Source organism: Heloderma suspectum, chromosome 1 (assembly GCF_057233095.1).
Source record: "Heloderma suspectum isolate Gila_16-S chromosome 1, 16-S_ref, whole genome shotgun sequence".
Taxonomy (NCBI): domain Eukaryota; kingdom Metazoa; phylum Chordata; class Lepidosauria; order Squamata; family Helodermatidae; genus Heloderma; species Heloderma suspectum.
This window is the reverse complement of record NC_139458.1, coordinates 340,401,645-340,424,412: the sequence shown is the minus strand read 5'-3', so window position 1 is coordinate 340,424,412 and position 22,768 is coordinate 340,401,645. Positions and strand designations below refer to the sequence as shown.

General features: G+C 42.5%; 2 protein-coding genes across 2 annotated transcripts in view; both read right to left on the bottom strand.

Annotated features, from left to right (window-relative positions):
• HEBP2 (heme binding protein 2) overlaps nucleotides 1-1,529 on the bottom strand; it is a 31,409-nt gene extending 29,880 nt beyond the window's left edge. Inside the window, exons 1-2 of the mRNA XM_084827669.1 lie at nucleotides 1,395-1,529; nucleotides 1,153-1,275 (exon numbers count right to left, since the gene is read on the bottom strand). The gene's annotated coding sequence lies outside the window, so the exon portion shown is untranslated. The remainder of the gene's footprint in view (nucleotides 1-1,152; nucleotides 1,276-1,394) is intronic.
• Nucleotides 1,530-10,021: 8,492 nt separating this feature from the next.
• SMIM28 (small integral membrane protein 28) lies at nucleotides 10,022-22,207 on the bottom strand. Its single transcript, XM_084831775.1, has 2 exons — nucleotides 22,097-22,207; nucleotides 10,022-10,405 (listed from the first exon to the last, which is right to left on the bottom strand). Exons 1-2 carry the CDS (start codon nucleotides 22,205-22,207, stop codon nucleotides 10,022-10,024), a joined length of 495 nt encoding a protein of 164 aa, XP_084687901.1.
• Nucleotides 22,208-22,768: the final 561 nt, after the last annotated feature.

The following is a 22,768-nucleotide window of genomic DNA, read 5'->3' as shown; positions in this document are numbered from 1 at the left end:
TTGGAGGGAAAAACATAAATGTAATAAATGAATTAAACAAATAAACATGTTAAGCAAAATTACATGCAAATGTGTGTAACCAGTGCCAGCCCAAGGCATTTTGCTGCCTGAAGTGGAGCCCAAATGCCAATCATCTCATTAGGGTCAACATTTTAAAACATCTCACAATTCAGACATTAATTCTGGCCTTCACCTATCCTTCCCTCAGGTCATTTCTGCCTGCTGCATGGACTGGCCCTGCATTAGCCTGTGTTGCCCTCCACAAACAGATAGTGTATACTGCCTCAAATTGCAGATAGGAACATGACAAAAGGCTCCTCTGAACAAAAAGAAAACAACTTTCCCCATAGAAAAGTAGATGTCAGAGGGAAGGGTTCTAGCCTAGCTTTATACCTGGACATTCTAGTTTTCTATGTAGAACATTATGTATTTCTCTTAATATGGAGGAACATCCAGTCATACGAGCTCCCACCTGTAGTCTCAAGTTACACAGTTCAGACACAGGTTTACCACTTCAGCTACAACTCATGAGAATTAGGTCAGTATCTGTTTAACATGTCCTCTTGTGTGTTGTAAAGTACTTTGTAATTGTTTTTGTATTTGAGATTATGACTAAGAAATTACACATACATTTAAGCTTTGATCTAAAGAGCTAAAAAAGTTGCTATATAGAATTAAGGTTGCAGCTTTTATATTCGTTTTTGTGTATCTGGCATAAAAGTGAATTAAATAGACTGAGAGATAACTGGAGATTGGGAATCTAGGGAGGGAAAAGCAGATTCATAAGAAGCTTACTTCTGGCCTGGGCCTGTTCTGTTATTACCCTTCATCTCTGATTCCATCATTCTGTATAGGCCTCTTCCTGTTAGGCATCCCCAATGTGCTGGACAGAGAGTTATGATAGCCTTATGGTATGAGTTCTACCACAAGTCGCATCTTGCACAAAAGCTCACTGTTAGAATTGCCTGTATTAATTGCAACATGGCACAGCTGTGACTTCCTCTGGATGCTCTGCAAAAAAATTCTCTCACATTCTTTTCAACCATTCTCAATCAGTTTGATAGAAAATAAATTGTGTTTGAAAAAAATGTACAAAGTATAAATTTTGGGGGAGAAATTCTCATGTGTAGGATTTGGGGTTCTTGTGCTTACCTTTCTTAGAAGGTGGCCAATGTCTGTGAATGTGAGCATCCTGCCTTTCCTTGTACAATCATCTCTCTGGCAGCCTCCCTGGCTTCCCACACTTCAGTTAAAGACCAAGGGAAGACATCAGTCCTGTTCAGATGTGACATGGGAAAGGGTGGTTAAGGGAACAATGATGGGGGAGGGTTAGGAAAACCACAACATACCCATTACATGACCAGGAACCACACAGCATGCTGCGGTTTACTTACCCATCCCTGTGGAGTTCCCTGGCCTCCTGCTGCCAGTTATCCCAGCGGCCTTCGCACCAGGAAAATGCGTGCACCAGCTGCTCCATCCATCGCTATGTGATGGTGACCATAGATCCTGGCCACAATGCCTAGAGTGTCACCTGAAGTGCAGGATGGTCTAGGCTGCTGTCTCTATGGTCATGGCCTAGAAGCCACCCAGGGACCGTTTTAACCACTGGGAAGCCCGCCACATCTAATGGTAAGCCACCTTGGGGGCACTTAACCCTGCTGCAGGGGGGTGGTTACCGGGGGTGGTTTACTAACCATTATTGTTGGAATTTTCTCTCCTCACATGAAATGCTAAGCCACTGTGGTTCGCTCAACAATGCTAACCATGGTGGATTAGCGTTACATGTGAACAGGGCCATCAAGAGGTAATTCCTCCCATAGGGCTTCTTCAGATCAAGATGCACGGGCACCCAGGGTGGCCGCAGAGTGATGGAGAGATGTGCAAGAGAAAGAAAATAATCACACAGCATCCTCAACCACCTTGGAATGATAAGGTAACCTCAAAAACACCATGAAAAGAAGTTTAAAATAAGCCAACAACCTAAGTACCCCGAGAATGAGACAGAAAAATGGAAGCCTCTTTCATGGGAAAAGGAAACGTTCAGAAAACTGGAGGACAGACTTTGGCATACCCCTTCCCTGGAGCTGGATGCAATACTGCCCCCACCCCCTCACACCTACTTCAGGGCTTGCAAGAAAGGAGCGGTATTATAAGCATCTTCGTTCGAGATGAAATGTATCCAGAAATACCCACCAGAAATTAACGTTTGGGACATCCTGGGAAAGATGCTGAACACTGAAGAATAACAATTAGAGTGGAGCCAAAATAAGAAGAAATTCTTCTGAGAAACGCTCTCAGATATTTCTTTTTCTTACCTTGCTTGAAATAGAATGCCATGTTGCAGAATTTTCTCCACCATTGGGGGAAGGGCTGCCTTCCCCCCCCCTCCTTCTTACACGTGCGCGCAAGTATACACACACACACAATGCCCCAGAATGATGCTGGGTATGGCGTATTGTAGAAGATGCAAAATGGTAGCCAGGTTGCCAACACAATTGCTGCTCTTGCCACTTGCAGTAGCACTGCAAAACAAAAACCCTTAGGGAAAAAAGGAGCTGTGCTACAACCACTGCTAATGGTGAGCCCCACCTCCAAGAAAGTGTTGAAGAATTTCTTCTCCCCCTGGAGAAATTTGGTGAAATGGTCCCGCAGTTTCTCTGACCACAAATCGAGTGGAGAATTTTAAGAGGCCATTGTACACAGCTATAGAATAAACCCATATAAAAATAAAACCCATCTATTTCTATAACTCCATCCTCCCAAATTTTGAAAGGGATATGGATATATATATATATATATATATATATGAAAAGGTGAAAGGTGTCCCCAACCAGTCGTGTCCGACTCTAGGGTGCGGTGCTCATCCCCGTTTCTAAGCCGAAAAGCCAGTGCTGTCCGAAGACGCTTCCGTGGTCATGTGGCCGGCATGACTGAACACTGAGGTGCACGGAACGCTGTTACCTTTCCTGCCGAGGTGGTACCTATTTATCTACTTGCAATTTCTTGCTTTCGAACTGCTAGTTTGTCAGAAGCTGGGACTGAAGACGGGAGCTCACTCCGTCACGCAGCACTCGGGTCTCGAACTGCTGACCTGCCGACCTTCCAGTCTGCAGTTCAGCGTCTTAACCACTAAGCCATCGTGGCATATATATATATATATATATATATATATATATATATATAAAACTGATGAGGGATCAACTGTTGTTTAGTCGTTAAGTAATGTCCGACTCTTCGTGACCCCATGGACCATACACGCCAGGGCTTCCTGTCCTCCGCTCTCTCCCAGAGTGTGCTCAAGTTCATATTCATTGCATCGGTGATGCTATCTAGCCATCTCATCCTCTGCCGTCCCCTTCTTCTTTTGCCTTCAATCTTTCCCAGCATCAGGGTCTTTTCCAGAGAGTTTTCTCTTCGCATTAGGTGGCCAAAATATTTGAGCTTCAGCTTCAGTATCTGTCCTTCCAATGAGCACTCAGGGTTGGTTTCCTTTAGCATGGACTGATTTGACCTCCTTGCAGTCCAGGGGACTCGTAAGAGTCTTCTCCAGCACCATAGTTTGAAAGCATCAATTCTTCGGCTCTCAGCCTTCCTTATAGTCCAGCTTTCACAGCCATACGTTACTATTGGGAAAACCATAGCTTTGATTAGACGGACCTTTGTTGGCAAGGTGATGTCTCTGCTTCTGACTATGCTGTCTAGGTTGGCCATAGCTTTCCTCCCAAGGAGCAAGCGTCTTTTAATTTCATGGCTACAGTCACTGTCTGCGGTGATCTCAGCAGTGCAGTGGAGCCCAAGAAAGTAAAATCTGTCACTGCTTCCATTTCTTCTCCTTCTATATGCCAGGAAGTGATGGGGCCAGATGCCATGATCTTAGTTTTTTTAATGTTGAGTTTCAAACCAGCTTTTGCACTCTCCACTTTCACCCTCAACAAGAGGCTCTTTAGATCCTCTTCACTTTCTGCCATTAAGGTGGTATCGACTGCTTTTCTGAGGTTGTTGATAATTCTCCCGGCAATCTGAATTCCGATCTGTGATTCATCCAACCCAGCGTTTGTCATGATGTACTCTGCATATAAGTTAAATAAGCAGGGAGACAATATACAGCCTTGTCATACTCCTTTTCCAATTTTAAACCAATCGGTTGTTCCATGTCTGGTTCTTACTGTTGCTTCTTGACCCTTGTACAGGTTTCTCAGGAGACAGGTAAGGTGGTCTGGTACTCCTATCTCTTTCAGAATTTGCCAGAGTTTGTTGTGATCCACACAGTCAAAGGCTTTAGCGTAGTCAATGAAGCAGAAAGAGACGTTTTTCTGGAATTCTCTTGCTTTCTCCATGATCCAGCGAATGTTGGCGATTTGATCTATAGTTCCTCTGCCTCTTCGGAACCCAGCTTGTACTTCAGGTAGTTCTCGGTTCGCATACTGCTGAAGCCTAGCTTGTAGGATTTTGAGCACAACTTTGCTGGCATGTGAAATAAGCACAACTGTACAGTTGCTTGAACACTCTTTGGCGTTGCCTTTCTTTGGAACTGGAATGTAAACTGACCTTTTCCAGTCTTGTGGCCGCTGTTGAGTGTTCCAAATTTGTTGGCATATTGAGTGCAGCACTTTAACAGCATCATCTTTTACGATTTTAAATAGCTCAGCTGGAATACTGTCATCTCCACTAGCTTTGTTGTTAGTAATGCTTCCTAAGGTCCACTTGACTTCACTCTCGAGGATGTCCGGGCCAAGTTCAGTGACTGCGCTATCATGGCTATCAGGGACATTCAGATCTTTCCTGTATAGTTCTTCTGTGTATTCTTTCCACCTCTTCTTAATCTCATCTGCTTCTGTTAGGTCCCTGCCTTCTTTGTCCTTTATCATGCCCGTCTTTGCACAAAACGTTCCCTTGAGATCTCTGATTTTCTTGAAAAGATCTCTAGTCTTTCCCATTCTATTGTTTTCCTCGATTTCTTTGCATTGTCCATTTAAGAAGTCCTTCTTGTCTCTACTTGCTATACTTTGGAAATCTGCATTCAGTTGGGTATATCTTCCCCTTTCTCCCTTGCTTTTCGCTTCCCTTCTTTCCTCAGCTACTTGTAAAGCCTCATCAGACAGCCACTTGGCTTTCTTGCATTTCTTTTTCTTTGGGATGGATTGAGTTGCTGCCTCCTGAACAATGTTACAGACCTCTGTCCATAGTTCCTCAGGCACTCTGTCTATCAGGTCTAATCCCTGAAAACTATTCCTCACCTCCACTGTATATTCATAAGGGAGATGATTTAGGTCATACCTGAATGGTTTAGTGGTTTTCCCTCTGTTCTTCAATTTAAGCCAACATTTTGCAATAAGAAGCTCATGATCTGAGCCACAGTCAGCTCCAGGTCTTGTTTTTACTGACTGTATAGAGCTTCTCCATCTTTGGCTGCAAAGTACATAATCAATCTGATTTCGATATTGACCATCTGGTGATGTCCATGTGTAGAGTCGCCTCTTGTGCTGTTGGAAAAGAGTGTTTGCTATGATCAGCGTGTTCTCTTGGCAAAACTCTATTAGCCTTTGTCCTGCTTCATTTTGTACACCAAGGCCATGCTTGCCTGTTATTCCGGTGATTTCTTGACTTCCTACTTTAGCATTCCAATCCCGTATGATGAAGAGGACATCTTTTTTTTGTTGTTAGTTCTAGAAGGTGTTGTAGGTCTTCATAGAACCGATCAACCTCAGCTTCTTCGGCCTCAGTGGTAGGGGCATAGACTTGAATTACTGTGATGTTGAATGGTTTGCCTTGGCTTCGTACTGAGATCATTCTATCATTTTTGAGATTGTACCCCAGTACTGCTTTTCCCACCCTTTTATTGACTATGCGTGCTACTCAATTCCTTCTAAGGGATTCTTGCCCACAGTAGTAGATAGAATGGTCACCTGAATTAAATTCGCCCATGCTTGTCCATTTTAGTTTGCTAATTCCCAAGATGTTGATGTTCATATGTTTGACCACCTCCAGCTTACCTTGATTCATTGATCTTACATTCCAGGTTCCTAAACAATATTGTTCTTTACAGCATCGGACTTTCTCTTCACCACCAAACACATCCACAGCTGAGTGTCCTTTCAGCTTTGGCCCAGCCGCTTCACTCTTTCTGGCTCTACTTGGAAATTCCGTCTGCTCTTCCCCAGTAGTGTATTGGACACCTTCCGACCTGAGGGGCTCATCTTCCGGCATCATCTCTTTTAGCCTTGTGATACGTTCCATGGGGTTTTCTTGGCAAGAATACTGGAGTGGGTTGCCATTTCCTTCTCCAGTGGACCACATTTTGTCAGAACTCTCTGCCATGACCTGTCCGTCTTGGGTGGCCCTGCACGACATAGCTTATGGCTTCACTGAGTTATGCAAGCCCCTTCACCACAACAAGGCAGTGAGCTATGAAGGGGGAGGGATCAATAGTTCCCCTTTAAGGTAAGATTTGCTGCTACTATGTCTGCTGTTCAACTGAATAAAATAGGGAAGGGCAGGAAGACTAAGACAGAAAGAAAACAGTATTCATCATTTACATAATGGGTAGTTTTGTGTGACCTTGTATGAATGACTTTGGTACAGTAGCTCTGTGGTGTCCGTTTTGGAATTGGAAGACCAAGAATGGAAGAATGTGATAGATGCAATGGGGAATGTGAACAGTCCTCAAGCTCACCTGTGCGCCAAGTCCCAATCCACCATGTGTAGGATGTCGCATGTTACTTGATAAATGTATCATTGATACGCATGTACAGCTATCCATATGATGCTAATGTGGATAAGGCATATTCACCAATTGTAAGTGGCATTACACACATAATGGAGTGGATGCACATATGCACGTGAACCCAAGAATTACTACTGTGCTGCATTGCATGTCGAGTCTACCCACTAGGAGAACTTTGTGAACTAGCCCTGAGTAAAACCAAGGTTTTAAGAATGTGAAATTTTAATTTCTTCAGTACCCATGGGGCTTTGTATGTTAAAACTATCCCTATTAATTTCAGCTGAATCAGCAGATGTGCATATATATTCCTTGCCTCATGTAAATATGCTTCCTCCATTGAAATGATTGGGGTAGCCACTGAAAGCCATGATGCTTCATATGTGCAGTGGATCTCTCACACTCTCACTAGTTCATATCTATGTACATTTTAATTTTTTTCACATTTGTAGAATGCTAGGCTCTCATAATATGTCTTAGTTCAGTAAACAATTAAATAAAAGAAGAGCTAGAAAGTAAACTTTCATCTCAGTTAGAGATTAGTGGCAGTCTGAAAATATTAGTTTTCCTCAATATTTGTTACTTCAGTGCACTGCCAAATCCCGCTAGATAAGTCTGTGTCAGATGGCTTGAATTGAAATACGATTGACCTATTGACCTGCTATTTGCTCCATAACCATTGCAGCCAAGAATAAATGAGCTAACAACTATGTGAGATAGCATTTGCTGATGCAAATGTATGATGCTGATACTGTATCACTGATAAACTGAAGTAGCATAACTAATTTTTTAGTGTAGAGTCAGCATTGTTTTGCCCATTATGAAATGTTCTGTCTTTCTGGAATGAAAGTTTGCAATTGCAACAGATAGATATGAATGGAACATGCACATAGTTCATCAGTGGTAAAGAAATTTTTAGCTCAGCCTGGAATTACTTCTGTTTGGGTCAATTAATATGACCACATGGGGTAATAGTTAACAAGTAATCACTAAGCTTGCCTTCACTGATGAATCCTGCATTAAAACTTTGGAGCGCAAGTTGACTGTACAATTAAACCATCGTGTTAGGTGCCCTTGATGAACTTGGCCGTGTAAACTGGTCTCCCCCTACCCAGCCTGCTGACATGCACACATCTTCATTAATTTGTACCAGACACATACCACGATAAAATTCTCATGACACAAAGGTTTAAGATGAAATGTGGTGTGGCAGTGGATAGGGAAATATAACAAAGGGAGTGGAAGTGATACTAAAATGTATTGAATTTATATTGTAAATGTTTGTAAAAGAGGAAGTGGGTATGGGTGGCAGTGGAAGTTGTGATCAAGCCTCACATCCAACCCCAAATTTTTTCTCCTTACCTTTCCCGCCTACTGATGGGGAATTAAACCATCAGGTACATCCTTGATATACCTCCCCAAAAATAAACTATATGGTATGGTGAGATTATCAGCATTATTAACTCATCTTCTTCTACCAGACAAAAGCTGCTGTCCCCCTTTTTCTTAGATTTGCCCTTCCCCTACTTCCTCCTACCCCCTCAGGCCTTGTAGAACAAAGGTTACCAGTTCAAGAGTTATAGGGTTCAGTTCAGCAGCACTGAATTGTAAGGTACTCCTGGAGGTAATTCAGACTGACCCCAAGCACATAACACTACATATGTAGAGACAGTTTCCTTAGTGCAGGAACCTAAGGAATTATGTAGTGTTATGTGCTTGGGGTCAGTCTGAATTACCTCCAGGAGTACCTTACAATTCAGTGCTGCTGAACTGAACCCTATAACTCTTGAACTGGTAACCTTTGTTCTACAAGGCCTGAGGGGGTAGGAGGAAGTAGGGGAAGGGCAAATCTAAGAAAAAGGGGGACAGCAGCTTTTGTCTGGTAGAAGAAGATCCCTGGCAGCTGAGCAGAAGCAGGGATTGATTGGAAACGTATTGTTGTGAGCCTTCATCCCAAGCACAGTGTAAATAAACTTTTATAAAAGAAACACCACAAGTTTCCAGTGCTCTTCTTCCCGGAAACTGAAGTCTGAGGGCTACATTAAGGAAAAATCCCACAGCCTTACCATGGTTTTTGCTTCTGTTTTCTTCACAGGATCAGGATGGGCTCATTAGGCAGTGAGCATGTGATTGGGAATTGAAAACTTCCCTTCTCGGCAATGCTCTATAGTGTTCATTGAAACAGCACCATCTAGTGGCTGCCAAAAATTCGGGTTAAATTTTATTTTGTCTTCTCTCTGATCTTTTTAAAAGTGGGATTAAGCTCAAAAAGTGCAGGAGATGCTCTGGAGGTTGACGACATCATGTAAAGGACCCACAAACTTATGTGAGTAGCCAATCAAGAAGGTGCAATAAAAGCCATGTGTAGAAATGCTCTGAGTAAGCACTGAAGCCCCTGCAAGTTCTCCCCTCTCAGGACTGGGATGCAGGAGCGTAACAATATTTTCTTAATACCATAAGGACAAAGTCATATAGTACTATTATCTGGGAAAAAAAGCAAACCAACACTAACTTTTTAAAATATTTTGCTTTTAATTTAGCTAGATTTACTCCATCTTATGCTCAAATGAGTGGTTACAGACTTTGTGTTTTCTTTATTTAAAAGTAGAAAACAAGGTGAAATTTTATATACTCTGTAGACTCCACCTCACTGGTGCATGAACATCTTCTTGTGCCATTGTGTCTTCCATAGAATGGCTGGGCCTTTTTGAATCCCTTTTACTTCTGTTCAGACCTTTGGAACAATGGAAAGTCTGAACCATGGTGGAAGCCTATTGCCAAACACCATGATAGTATTGATTGATATATAGGCATTTCAGGCCTCACTTTTTAGATTCATGTTAATTTGTCATTACGCAGTCTGTACTTTGTGTTTGTAAAGATTCTTCATTGGTTATTTGTTAAATTCACAAAATGTCCAATAGGTTCGTGCATTACAAAAACAAACAAACTGTTAAAGCCCTTTCAGTGATTGGTGTACGTGTGTAATATTTCCAGCATACTTCTTTTCCTCACAGCTGCTGCAGTCCAAATCACTCAGATGTAGCCGTCTAAAACAACTCTATGTCACTCACTGCAGAACACTCTGAGGTACAGCATTGATTTTATATTTTTCTCCATCCTACACAACAATCTGGTGAAGTGATTTTGTTTTCTGTGCCATTGAAAAATGACATAATTAAACATATTAATCAGCTGAAGATTGTTTGTGCTTGTAGCTATTCCCTTGTTTGGAACTTTGCTTGTTTTTAAACCCATAACATGATGAGAACTTTGACAAAAGGTATTTCCATGTGTCTACTGTTGTTTGGTCTCTTCATAAGGAGGCACTGGATCCTGAAAGAGCTGGATGTGTTCTTCTTCCATGGAGGCTTTCATGGTGGCCTCCTCATATGATGGAGGCAAGCACACAGTGAGAAAGGCAGTTTCAGGGGGAAGAGTAGAGTAGTGAAAGCTCTGCTCACTGCTCCAGGGCAGCACTGAGAGGAAGTCAGTCACCTCATGCTCTGGAAGGGACTCTGGGAGGTCAATGCTGAAGATCTGAGCCTGAGGGTTGCGACGTTGGCAGTGTCTGTAGAGGAAGAGCAACAGGAATGCCAGGAAGAGCATCATGGTAGCCGGCAGGATGATGCATAAGAATGGTTCTATATCTTCTTTGGTTGAGCTTATTTTATGCTGGCTCTGTAATAGCAATCGAGGAAATAGAATGTATCAGACATTTGGGAATGCTCTACCTATGCTCCTCTTTATCACCAGAACTCACACATATCTGCTGCTCCACCTACAATAGCAGTCTACTGCTTTTTGAGTGTGCTACTGAGTAGTTCTCAAATCATGCCCTAGTACTGTTGGAGTTCTGAAATGAGCTCCACCAAATAGAGCTAGAGCTAGTCTTCTTTACAAGGTAGGGAGCTTGTAGGGAGATGTCTCATACCCCACCCCATTCAAGAATGTCCCCTGACCCTCAAAAGAGGCTTTTGGGGGGGATCAGCAGACTGCTAGGAGAAGGAGGGGGGAGGAATGTCACTTTCCACCCACCTCGGTGTCTGGATCCAAGCCAGGTATAATGCTTTGGATTAGGAGTTTCTGCCAGTGGGAGCACTCCATAAGTAGAGCTCCATTCAGGATGGTCCAACCAGTGGGAAGTGGGCGAAAGGAATTTTTGCCAATTCCCCTCTCCCCATGCAGCGCCCAGCCCCACCTTCCATACTGTCCCAGATTTGGGGGGGCTCTAGGAGGAGGGGAGAATTGGTGAACATTTCCTCCTCCATTCTGCCAGTGGAAATGCTTCACTGGATCAAAAGCCTTCTACAGACAGAAGGAGCCCTTCTGTTCACAGAAGGCAAGGTCAGGATCCAAGCCAATATGTTTACCCATCTTTTCTTCCCTGTGCAGCCAGAAGTTGCTTTGGAGGGATTATTTAAGTCAGGGAAACTGTGCTGGGGTGGGAGAAGGGTTAAACCTTCCCCCAAACCACAGCCTCAACCCAACTCTACTGCCAACCCACCCCATTGGCTGCTTTTTTGGCCCTTGGTATCGGTGCTGGTGCAAGGCATTTTTCTGTCTGAAGTAGAACCCAAATGGCACTGTCAAAACAGATTAAAAAGTTTTGCTACATCATCCAGACAACAATTCTTCCCATCATCTATCCCACAAGCCGGTTGTTTTAGACTGCTGCATGGCAGGGTCAGCCCTTAATTTAAACAGTAGATTTTTTCAAGATTGGTGTAAGTTAGACTCTGAAGAAATGCTTGTATATAGCTTGTTGTTCTGTAGTGTTTACTTTGTGTGGCCTCTCTGAGGCTACAGTGTATCTCAGTAGGCCTGAGGCCCTGTTTTGTTACTGTCAAAGGCTGCGTAGTAGTTGCTTAGCGATGTTCTGAAGGGGAAGAGAGAGACAATCGCTTTGAATATTGTTAGATGGGGCCCAGATTAGGTAAATTCGATTCTGATTGGCTGGGGATTCCATCTAGGTGGAAAAGAGAAGTTGGGAAAAGACAATTAAAGCAGGGCAGTTGACAGTCAGTCTGGGGTAATTAGGGAGGGATAAGGCCTACTGATTGGTGTGTGGTATTATAGAAGGACTAAGAGAAAGCTAAGGAGAAAGTGAATAGCTAAGTCCTGGATATTAAGCTATTCCTTCTCTGTGGGATAATTTTATGTGGCTGGAGAAGATGAGGAGTTCGGAGCAGGTGGCTCCCCTAAGATCTTGCCAGAGAAGTTTAAAAAAGCAGGCAGTAAAAACCCAGATAAACTGTCCATGCAGCCAGGAGGACAACAGGAGGAGTTTTGGTGTCCGAGGAAGACTGTACCCAAGAGCTGGACCTGGTTCTGAGGGTATTTGTCTAGGGTAGAGGTTTAGAGAATTTGGCCCAAGGTAAAAGAAGTTGTTCCCCTTCATGGATCATTGCCTTGTTGTGGCAAAGGGGCTTGTGTAACTCAGTGAAGCCCTAAGCTATGTCGTGCAGGGCCACCCAAGACGGACAGGTCATGGCGGAGAGTTCTGACAAAATATGGTCCATTGGAGAAGGAAATAGCAACCCACTCCAGTATTCTTGCCAAGAAAACCCCATGGAACGTATCACAAGGCTAAAAGATATGACGCCAGAAGATGAGCCCCTTGGAAGGTGTCTATAGAATCATAGAATAGAATCATAGAATAGTAGGGTTGGAAGGGGCCTACAAGGCCATCGAGTCCAACCCCCTGCTCAGTGCAGGAATCCAAGTCAGAGCATCCCTGACAATGGCTGTCCAGCCTCGTCTTGAAGGCCTCCAGTGTGGGAGAGCCCACCACCTCCCCAGGTCATTGGTTCCATTGTCGTATTGCTCTTACAGTCAGGAAGTTTTTCCTGATGTTCAGCCGGAATCTGGCTTCCTGTAACTTGAGCCCATTATTCTGTGTCCTGCACTCTGGGATGATCAAGAAGAGATCCTGGCCTTCTTCTCGGTGACAACCTTTCAAGTACTTGAAGAGTGCTATCATATCTCCCCTCAGATATACTACTGGGGAAGAGCAGAGGGAATTTCCAAGTAGCACCAGAAAGAGTGAAGCGGCTGGGCCAAAGCTGAAAGGACACTCAGCTGTGGATGTGTCTGGTGGTGAAAAGAAAATCCAATGCTGTAAAGAACAATATTGTTTAGGAACCTGGAATGTAAGATCAATGAATCAAGGTAAGCTGGAGGTGGTCAAACATGAGATGGCAAGATTGAACATCGACATCTTGGTAATCAGCGAACTAAAATGGACAAGCATGGGCGAATTTAATTCAGGTGACCATTCTATCTACTACTGTGGGCAAGAATCCCTTAGAACAAATGGAGTAGCACTCATAGTCAATAAAAGGGTGGGAAAAGCAGTACTGGGGTACAATCTCAAAAACGATAGAATGATCTCAGTACGAATCCAAGGCAAACCATTCAACATCACAGTAATTCAAGTCTATGCCCCAACCACTGAGGCCGAAGAAGCTGAGGTTGATCGGTTCTATGAAGACCCACAACACCTTCTAGAACTAACACCAAAAAAAGATGTCCTTTTCATCATAGGGGATTGGAATGCTAAAGTAGGAAGTCAAGAAATAACTGGGATAACAGGCAAGCATGGCCTTGGTGTACAAAATGAAGCAGGACAAAGGCTAATAGAGTTTTGCCAAGAGAACACGCTGATCATAGCAAACACTCTTTTCCAACAGCACAAGAGGCGACTCTCCACATGGACATCACCAGATGGTCAATATCGAAATCAGATTGATTATGTGCTTTGCAGCCAAAGATGGAGAAGCTCTATACAGTCAGTAAAAACAAGACCTGGAGCTGACTGTGGCTCAGATCAAGAGCTTCTTATTGCAAAATTTCGGCTTAAATTGAAGAACAGAGGGAAAACCACTAAACCATTCAGGTATGACCTAAATCATCTCCCTTATGAATATACAGTGGAGGTGAGGAATAGATTTAAGGGAGTAGACTTGATAGACAGAGTACCTGAGGAACTATGGATGGAGGTCTGTAACATTGTTCAGGAGGCAGCAACTCAATCCATCCCAAAGAAAAAGAAATGCAAGAAAGCCAAGTGGCTGTCTGATGAGGCTTTACAAGTAGCTGAGGAAAGTAGGGAAGCGAAAAGCAAGGGAGAAAGGGGAAGATATACCCAACTGAATGCAGATTTCCAAAGTATAGCAAGGAGAGACAAGAAGGCCTTCTTAAATGGACAATGCAAAGAAATGGAGGAAAACAATAGAATGGGAAAGACTAGAGATCTCTTCAAGAAAATCGGAGATCTCAAAGGAATGTTTTGTGCAAAGACAGGCATGATCAAGGACAAAGAAGGCAAGGACCTAACAGAAGCAGATGAGATTAAGAAGAGGTGGAAAGAATACACAGAAGAACTATACAGGAAAGATCTGAATGTCCCTGATAGCCATGATAGCGCAGTCACTGAACTTGGCCCGGACATCCTCGAGAGTGAAGTCAAGTGGGCCTTAGGAAGCATTAGTAACAACAAAGCTAGCGGAGATGACAGTATTCCAGCTGAGCTATTTAAAATCGTAAAAGATGATGCTGTTAAAGTGCTGCACTCAATATGCCAACAAATTTGGAACACTCAACAGTGGCCACAAGACTGGAAAAGGTCAGTTTACATTCCAGTTCCAAAGAAGGGCAACGCCAAAGAGTGTTCAAGCTACTGTACAATTGCGCTTATTTCACATGCCAGCAAAGTTATGCTCAAAATCCTACAAGCTAGGCTTCAGCAGTATGCGAACCGAGAACTACCTGAAGTACAAGCTGGGTTCCGAAGAGGCAGAGGAACTAGAGATCAAATCGCCAACATTCGCTGGATCACGGAGAAAGCAAGAGAAATCCAGAAAAACGTCTCTTTCTGCTTCATTGACTACACTAAAGCATTTGATTGTGTGGGTCACAACAAACTGTGGCAAATTCTGAAAGAGATAGGAGTACCAGACCACCTTACCTGTCTCCTGAGAAACCTGTACAAGGGTCAAGAAGCAACAGTAAGAACTGGACATGGAACAACCGATTGGTTCAAAATTGGGAAAGGACTACAGCAAGGCTGCATATTGTTGCCCTGCTTATTTAACTTATATGCAGAGTACATCATGAGAAATGCCAGGTTGGATGGATCACAGGTCGGAATTAAGATTGCCGGGAGAATTATCAACAACCTAAGATACGCAGATGATACCACCCTAATGGCAGAAAGTGAAGAGGATCTAAAGAGCCTCTTGTTGAGGGTGAAAGAGGAGAGTGCAAAAGCTGGTTTGAAACTCAACATTAAAAAAACTATGATCATGGCATCTGGCCCCATCACTTCCTGGCATATAGAAGGAGAAGAAATGGAAGCAGTGACAGATTTTACTTGCTTGGGCTCCGAGATCACCGCAGACGGTGACTGTAGCCATGAAATTAAAAGACGCTTGCTCCTTGGGAGGAAAGCTATGGCAAACCTAGACAGCATAGTAAGAAGCAGAGACATCACCTTGCCGACAAAGGTCCGTATAATCAAAGCTATGGTTTTCCCAATAGTAACGTATGGCTGTGAGAGCTGGACTATAAGGAAGGCTGAGTGCTGAAGAATTGATGCTTTTGAACTGTGGAGCTGGAGAAGACGCTTACGAGTCCCCTGGACTGCAAGGAGGTCAAATCAGTCCATCCTAAAGGAAATCAACCTTGAGTGCTCATTGGAAGGACAGATACTGAAGCTGAAGCTCAAATATTTTGGCCACCTAATGCAAAGAGAAAACTCTCTGGAAAAGACCCTGATGCTGGGAAAGACTGAAGGCAAAAGGAGAAAGGGATGGCAGAGGATGAGATGGCTAGATAGCATCACGGATGCAATGAATATGAACTTGAGCACACTCCGGGAGAGAGTGGAGGACAGGAAGCCCTGGCGTGCTATGGTCCATGGGGTCATGAAGAGTCAGACACGACTTAACGACTGAACAACAAAAGAAGTCATTAGAGGCTTCCAACAGCAACATTATCTCTTGAGTCCTTAAGAATTGTCACTGTCTTTTGAAAACCTGAAAGTAAATATTAGTAATCCCCTATGTAAAAAAATATGCCTTTAATAAATTACTTGTTTAATAGTTCATCTTGTCACTAGTGTTGGTGTCTGTCTCGTGCCTAAACCTTTTATACTAGCTACAAGGAGGCTTTAAAGTATTCTAACAGAGTTGGTGGTAGCAGAAAAGGGTCAGCTTGTGGAACTCTGAGTTATAGTGACAGAGAGTTCCTTAGGCCCAGAAATATAAGCATTTCCTATAAATAAGAAACCTCCTAGGTGAGATTGGCCAGTGAAGGAGTAGTTTCCCCCTAGGTGGTGGCAGTGCTGGAGAGAGGAAATTCCTTATATAGCCCTTATCCCACTTAAGTATCTTGCTATAGTCAACTTCATAGGGCTAAAAGGGAGATTTTTAAAAGGACATGTAAGGTTGAAGATGCTGATAATAAAGGCTGGTATTATTGTAACCCCTAAGTAAGCTTAAAAAAATCCAATTTTTAGCAACTTGCAGAGCAATCCTATGGTCCTTGGGATCATAGCATATGACAGATCTGCCCTCTCAAGGCCATACGCATTGCTATTGCCTTGGAAGGGGGAAGCCGAGATTGGATTGTCCCTCCACCTCCACCCCCCCACAGCCACCATGGAAAGCACTGCAATGGCTTTCCATAGCAACACTGGAAGAGCTCAGAGGGAGGAAGAAGGAGGCAGGATGGCACGCAGGAAAGAGGAGAGGCCAGGAAGCACCCCCAGGATCCTAAAACCTCACTGTCATCCATCCAGCCCAAAACAAGGTAGGTCAGCTAGTTGATTCAAGAGGTTTGCGTAGCTGAAAATGTAGAAACAAGAGGAATGGGAGGCATTTTCAGCTCCATCCTCCTCCCAGCCTGTCTGGCTCCTGCCAGCAAGGCATAGGATATTTTTATTTATTAATTAATTAAATTTATTAATCGCCCATCTGGCTGGTCACCCAGCCACTCTGGGCGATGTACAACAACAGAACAGTTAAAACAATAAAAAGCTCCGATCTCGGTGCCCTCCATGGCTTCTCTACACGCGCGATTTATTGCATGCTCGTGATTGGCCACTCATGGAAGTTTGTGGGTCTTTTACATGATATTGTCAACCTCCAGGACATCTCCTGCATTTCTCCCCATTTATCCTACTTTCAAAAAGATCGGAGATAAACTGGAATTTTTTAAAAAAGTGAGATTACACCAGTGTCTAATGCTGGCGTAGCGCTATAATTCAGCCACTAGATGGCACTGTTTCATTGTACATATAGAGCATTGCCGAGAAAGGAAGTGTTCGATTCCACACTACGTGCTCACTGTCTAAAGGAACCCATGGTAATCCTGCAAAGAAAAGGGAAGCAGAAAGCTCCCGGAAAGTTGCAGGATTTTATCCTGGTGTAGATATGCTGTGTGTATTGAGCGGTAATCCCTTATGATTGTGCTCTTACTTAACTGTGAATTTGGCAGAGTGCTTAAATGAGGTCAAGGAAAACAAAGTGAAATGATCTTGAAAACTCCCCATCCTTTGTTACCCTTTACTCTCACCCTTACCCTCACTTTAAGCACTCTACTGTAGTAAGCTAAAGAGGGGTTTTCTCCAGGATCATTTAAACATAATAAAAGTGATTGTGATTTGGAAAGATACACACTGAGCAGGGGAATTTTGTATGGGCAGAGCTGGGCAGGTCATGAGAGTGGTGTTTGGAGCACTACAACTTTTGAGGTATCAACCTCCACTTTAAAAAAATTATTATTTTTCCTATTGCAAGAGCAATCTGTTACATTATTTACATAGAAGTTGTTATGCCGCAAACTTAAAATGCTTTTCAAAAATTCCTAGCCTGGGCAAACTGAGGCTACAGCCCTGTCATCAAATAAGAACATCTTTGAGAATTTAACATGTGATTTGGGGGATCCTCAAAGAGTCAACATCTGTGTTCCATGTTTCTCAAGGTCAGAGAAAAGAAGGAATGGTGCTCTTCATTTTAAAGACATAAGAGTTCCTTGCCTTTAGGAAGATTTCTATGTGACAAAATACAATTAACATTAAATGCACCTTTCTATTTAACATGCAGGTTTTTAAAACAGCGAAAGCAGGAGGGGGCTGATAATTATCAGGGGAAATTTGACTCTTTCCCCCTGTCCTTCGGTCCTCATGAAAATCCCTCTTCTGAAGCTGGTATTTGCAGGGAAAGAAATCCCCCACTGGTGCCAAGGACTGTGGCTCCACAATGATGGAAATCACCATGTGAGTCTGGGAGGACAGTTCCTAAGTACACTTTCCAAGTTGTTTCCAATGGTTTACTGCCCATTGATAGACACAGGAACTCTACGTGTTAGCGTTCTAGATCAACCTATCCCAACATGGTGCCCTCCAGATGTGTTGGGCTACAATTTCTATCATCCCCAGCCAGCATTGCTGTGTGTAGCCAAACACATCTGGAGGGCACCATGTTGGGAAAGGCTGGTAGATTATGCTCATTGTGTTGTTCTTTTGGATAAGTGCACATTCCACTCAAATACATGTTTGTTAAAACTTCAGTCACTGAGTGATTGCAGTGCCTGGTTTTCCTTTGTAGCAGATATCCTATGCAGCATATGGTAAAACACACACACACAGTCCCATATGATGAATACAAACATGTCTATTTCATCACAAATACGTGATAGGAAACTAATCACAGCTTCCTGTTGTGTACACATGGCAAAATACACATGAGGATTAATTACGTATGATGGCATATATTTATTCATTTCACTCACCCATTTGTTTTATTTCTATACCACCCTATAGCCAAAGCTCTCTGGGCAATTCACAAAAATTGTAATTCTAAATACACAGAAACATCTTTAACATTCAAACATTTAAAAAACAGTTTAAAACAGCTAAAAACAGAATAAAATATCAGAACCTGATAAAAAAGAGCCATGAAAAACCTCATTAGATGCCATCAAATGCCTGGGAGTCTTAACCTGGCACCAAGCATTCCAACATCATTTCATGCCATATTTTCCCTGCACAGCAGTGGGGAACCTGTGGCCCATGGGCCTAATCCATGGACGTTTGCCATCCAGCTCGTGGAGGGTTGAGCTCCCTCTCCAGGTCTCTCCCTCGTCTGTTCCCAAGCCCTGCCCCCTGGCCTAGAGGCTATCGGGGGCTTTGGGAGGAAGTGGGAGAAGAATTCCCTTGTTATCTCCAATCTGTGATCAGAAATAACAAGGGGATTCTTCTATGTACCATTCCCCCCTTCAGTGGGAGGGCAAGTGGTCAAAGGGGAATCCCCTTGGTATCTCTGATCAGCTCTGGCCAACCACCTGCTTTGTACACTGTTTGCTGTCCCAATTAGGACGGCGCATGGCATGTGAAGGGAAGGCACTCAGCCTTCACATGCCACCCCGACTAGGATGCTGCCCTGATAGCTTAATGATATAGGGCAGGATACAAATGTTCTAAATAAATAAATAAATGAAGGAGGTGCCCAGCTGGCTCGACTTTTCTGGCCTCACCTAATGGGAGGGTGCATTTTGTGTTACTTCTTTTGGTGCTATATAACATTATTGTATCAAGTATGCAAGAACTGCACCTTGAGAGAAAACCTTCTGTTTACTAAGTAGATGCGGTATACAATTTTAAGTTAAGGTTTGTCCATAAAGTTTGTTGTGTAGCAAGAGCGGAACAGGTGTAGTAACATGGTGACAAAAAGGGAGTTAGCTACTGGTTTAAATGTGAAAATGTGACAAAGAAAGCGGGGGCTGGGTCAATGGGGATTAAAACAGCCTAAGTTAAAAGTATGCTACAGACAGTTCCTTTCCTTGCATCCTCAGTTGGTGCATATTCAGTATTATTTATTGCAGATTGGTTAGTGTGGATATTAAATATTGCAACAACAAAAAAACACCCCACCCCAAAACAAATAAATCCCACTATGAATTTTGAGTCCAGTCAGGCAAATACTGTTTCCATTATAATAAATGCTTTGTAATACGGAAAAAATAAGGGAAAGCTGTAAGTTTTGTCTTTCGTTCCAGTTTAGTACCATTTACAGCCTAATGGTATAATCATAAATAGGATGCATTCCAAATGACTCTTAAGTGTGCTTTCTATCTTCTAGTTTTTATGTCCCATCAGGGAAAGGAGAAATGAATCAATATTTCCAAATGCAGGAGCAGTGAAAGCATTTGTTGCATAGATTTTCAATATGAGTAATCGGATGTGTTTGAATATCCTATGCTTTGTACATAAAGAAACCTCTACTGTGGTCAGCTTGCTAATTGTTTAAAATGTTGCTTTTGGTAGATGCAACTGAGGCTGGAGACAGTTTTTTTTTCCTTCCAGATAGCTGAAAGCAGTTAGAAAGAAAGATCACTGGTAATCTTTCTATTGGAAAGTTGTGTGGTATATACACTATTTCCACTGGAGCCCTCTAGTAAACAGATTTTGCTAAATTTGCAGCAAACCTGCAAAATCAGACATGACAGCTGGACAAAAGAAATGCCGAGGGAAGCAATCTCTCTCTCAGATAAGTTCTCTTAAAACACTATTGCCTGATTTTTAACCTGGGTGTTCTTCCATGGAACAAACATTGCCATTTTTAGTGTTTCTTATTTTCATCTGGCAGTCCTAATCCTCTTGTTATGCATTTTGGTTGCAAAAGAATGGAGAAAAGACATCACATAAGATGTATACCTCTGCTTTTTTTTTTTTTTTTAGAAAGAGCTGGATTTCCTGATTCCATAATTAGTAGGCACAGCATACTAATTCTATGTACTTTTTAATACTAAGAGGTGACAAACTAAAAACCTGTTGAGTCACATGCAATTCTATTTTCTCTCTAAGTGGAACTCCTAAGCTAATAAATGGGTAAGGTGCACTTTTGGTGCTAATTAAGAATTTGCAGCTACAGCATTGCATGATGTGTTTATCCCCAAGGCTGCTTGGGATTCTTTGGTCTTTCCTGAATATGTGAGTGTTCTTATGAGGTAAGCGGGTTTTCCAGGGAAAATCTAGTTGGGTGACTACTGTAAATAGGATTTAGGTTACTTGGAATTAATAACTCAATTAATGGCAGGAATTATGCATAAACTGTAAACTCAATCAAGAGTGGGAAGGATTTGTGTATATATAGTACAGGGTTTGATGTGACATTTTAACAGAGGTCCAGTCCACATATGCAAATATATAACTTGTTGATTTTAGTATCAAGTAATGATGTGCATACATAAATAAGCCATCACAGAGGTTCTCCAGACAGAACCTCCATATCACTCAGCATCAACTCTAATGTTATACTTTTCAGTAATGATAGTTCAGACATACGAATGAGGGCAATCAAATATTGAGAACAATCAAGTGATAAAAAAGGGTGCATATGTGAGTGAGCCTAGAAAATTGAACATATTTGCAGTTGCACCCTTAAGGGCATTTCTACTGAAGTGATACCAACACAGAAATCAGTTTATTGTCATCTAAAATCTGTTCTGGTCTTGTTGCAGATAGCTTTATTCTGCTTAATTTGGGCTGTAATACTGCACACACTTACCTGGGAATATATTCTATTGAGCCCAATAGAACTGACTTCTGAGGAGATATGCCTAGGATTGCACTGCCACTCTGGAATTAATACACATATACTGCACTAAAACACATAATTTAATTTTTTATTCAGTACAGTTAGGCCCTTGGTTAGCGACTGTGTTTATCTATTTTCTGTATTAAATATTGCCAAGGAATATTAATTTACACCATTAGCAAAGGTGACCATTAAAGTCTCTCTCTTTCTCTTTCTCTTTCTCTTTCTCTTTCTCTTTCTCTCCCACCCATTATATACAGGTCAGTTTTTTCCATTTCTGACAGACTTTCCTATTCCCTCCCCTTGCCACTTCCTAACACCCTGTGAATTTGTACAGCTTAGAGAACAAAAGTTCATTGCTGGATATCACTTGCTGTAACATCTGTGGAAGGCTTTGCAGAAACCTGATGAGGGGAGGGAGAGAGAGAGAGAGAGACAGCATGAAAATTATTTTAAAAGAAAATGACAGATGAAAGAAAAATTATCTGATGTTGTAATCAGTGTCAATTTTGTGCTAAACTTTTAGCATTGTTGAATACAAATGTATTTTCCTCTCTAGTTACAAAACAGAAGACCAATAACAGGGAACAGAATAATCAAAGGAAGACAATGCATTGCTTTTTCTAAAAGTCAACCTATCTGCTATGACGTTCCACAATCACAATTCCGTGAAAACTGTCACTCAATCTAACATCCTCTCCTAAAACAAGACAGTTTGAAAGAGTGAAATTCTATTAAACAGGGCACCAACAGGAGTTGTGGTACAGACCTGTAGTTGTGTTTCCAGCAATGGCACACCTGGCTCACTAGTTAACCAGTCATAGTTTCCCCTGTCCGCATGTCCAAATTTCTTCCAGCTGCTGCCTAAGAGCCACCTCATGCTTTCATTTGGGTCCTTGTTTTTTGGTTTCCTTTCAACACTGCCCCTTCTTCTTATGCTTGGCCCAGCTAGGATTGTTTCAGCTAAAAAACATGTTGAAATTCTTTCTTGTCGAGTGGTAGCAAAGAAGGGAAAAGTAACAGCGCAGTGACCAAATGAATCTCAGATGCTACTCCGTCTTCCAACTGAATCTCTCTGGATTTGCTTCAGTGGCCTACATTACCAGAAAAGCTGGCATCAGGTATCAGGATGGGATAGCATTCTGATTGGAGGGTTGCCTGCATTAGGATTATTAAAGGGGAATTTGCATGAGCATCTGAGACCACATGGCCCTAACTCAGAGTGGATAAATAATTTTCTAAATTTAGAGATCTGATAAATACTTCTTTTGGTCTGGGGATGGGGAGAAAGGGATCATCCATGTGTAAAGGGAGAGAACAAAGTGCTTGCATCTCCATGAGGAGGAGGAGGAAGAAAAATCGGCCACATTTTGTATTTTCGCTTGATATAATGTAAATAGCGAAACTGGTTTCTGGTTAGTCAGGCAAGGGCATAAGGCTG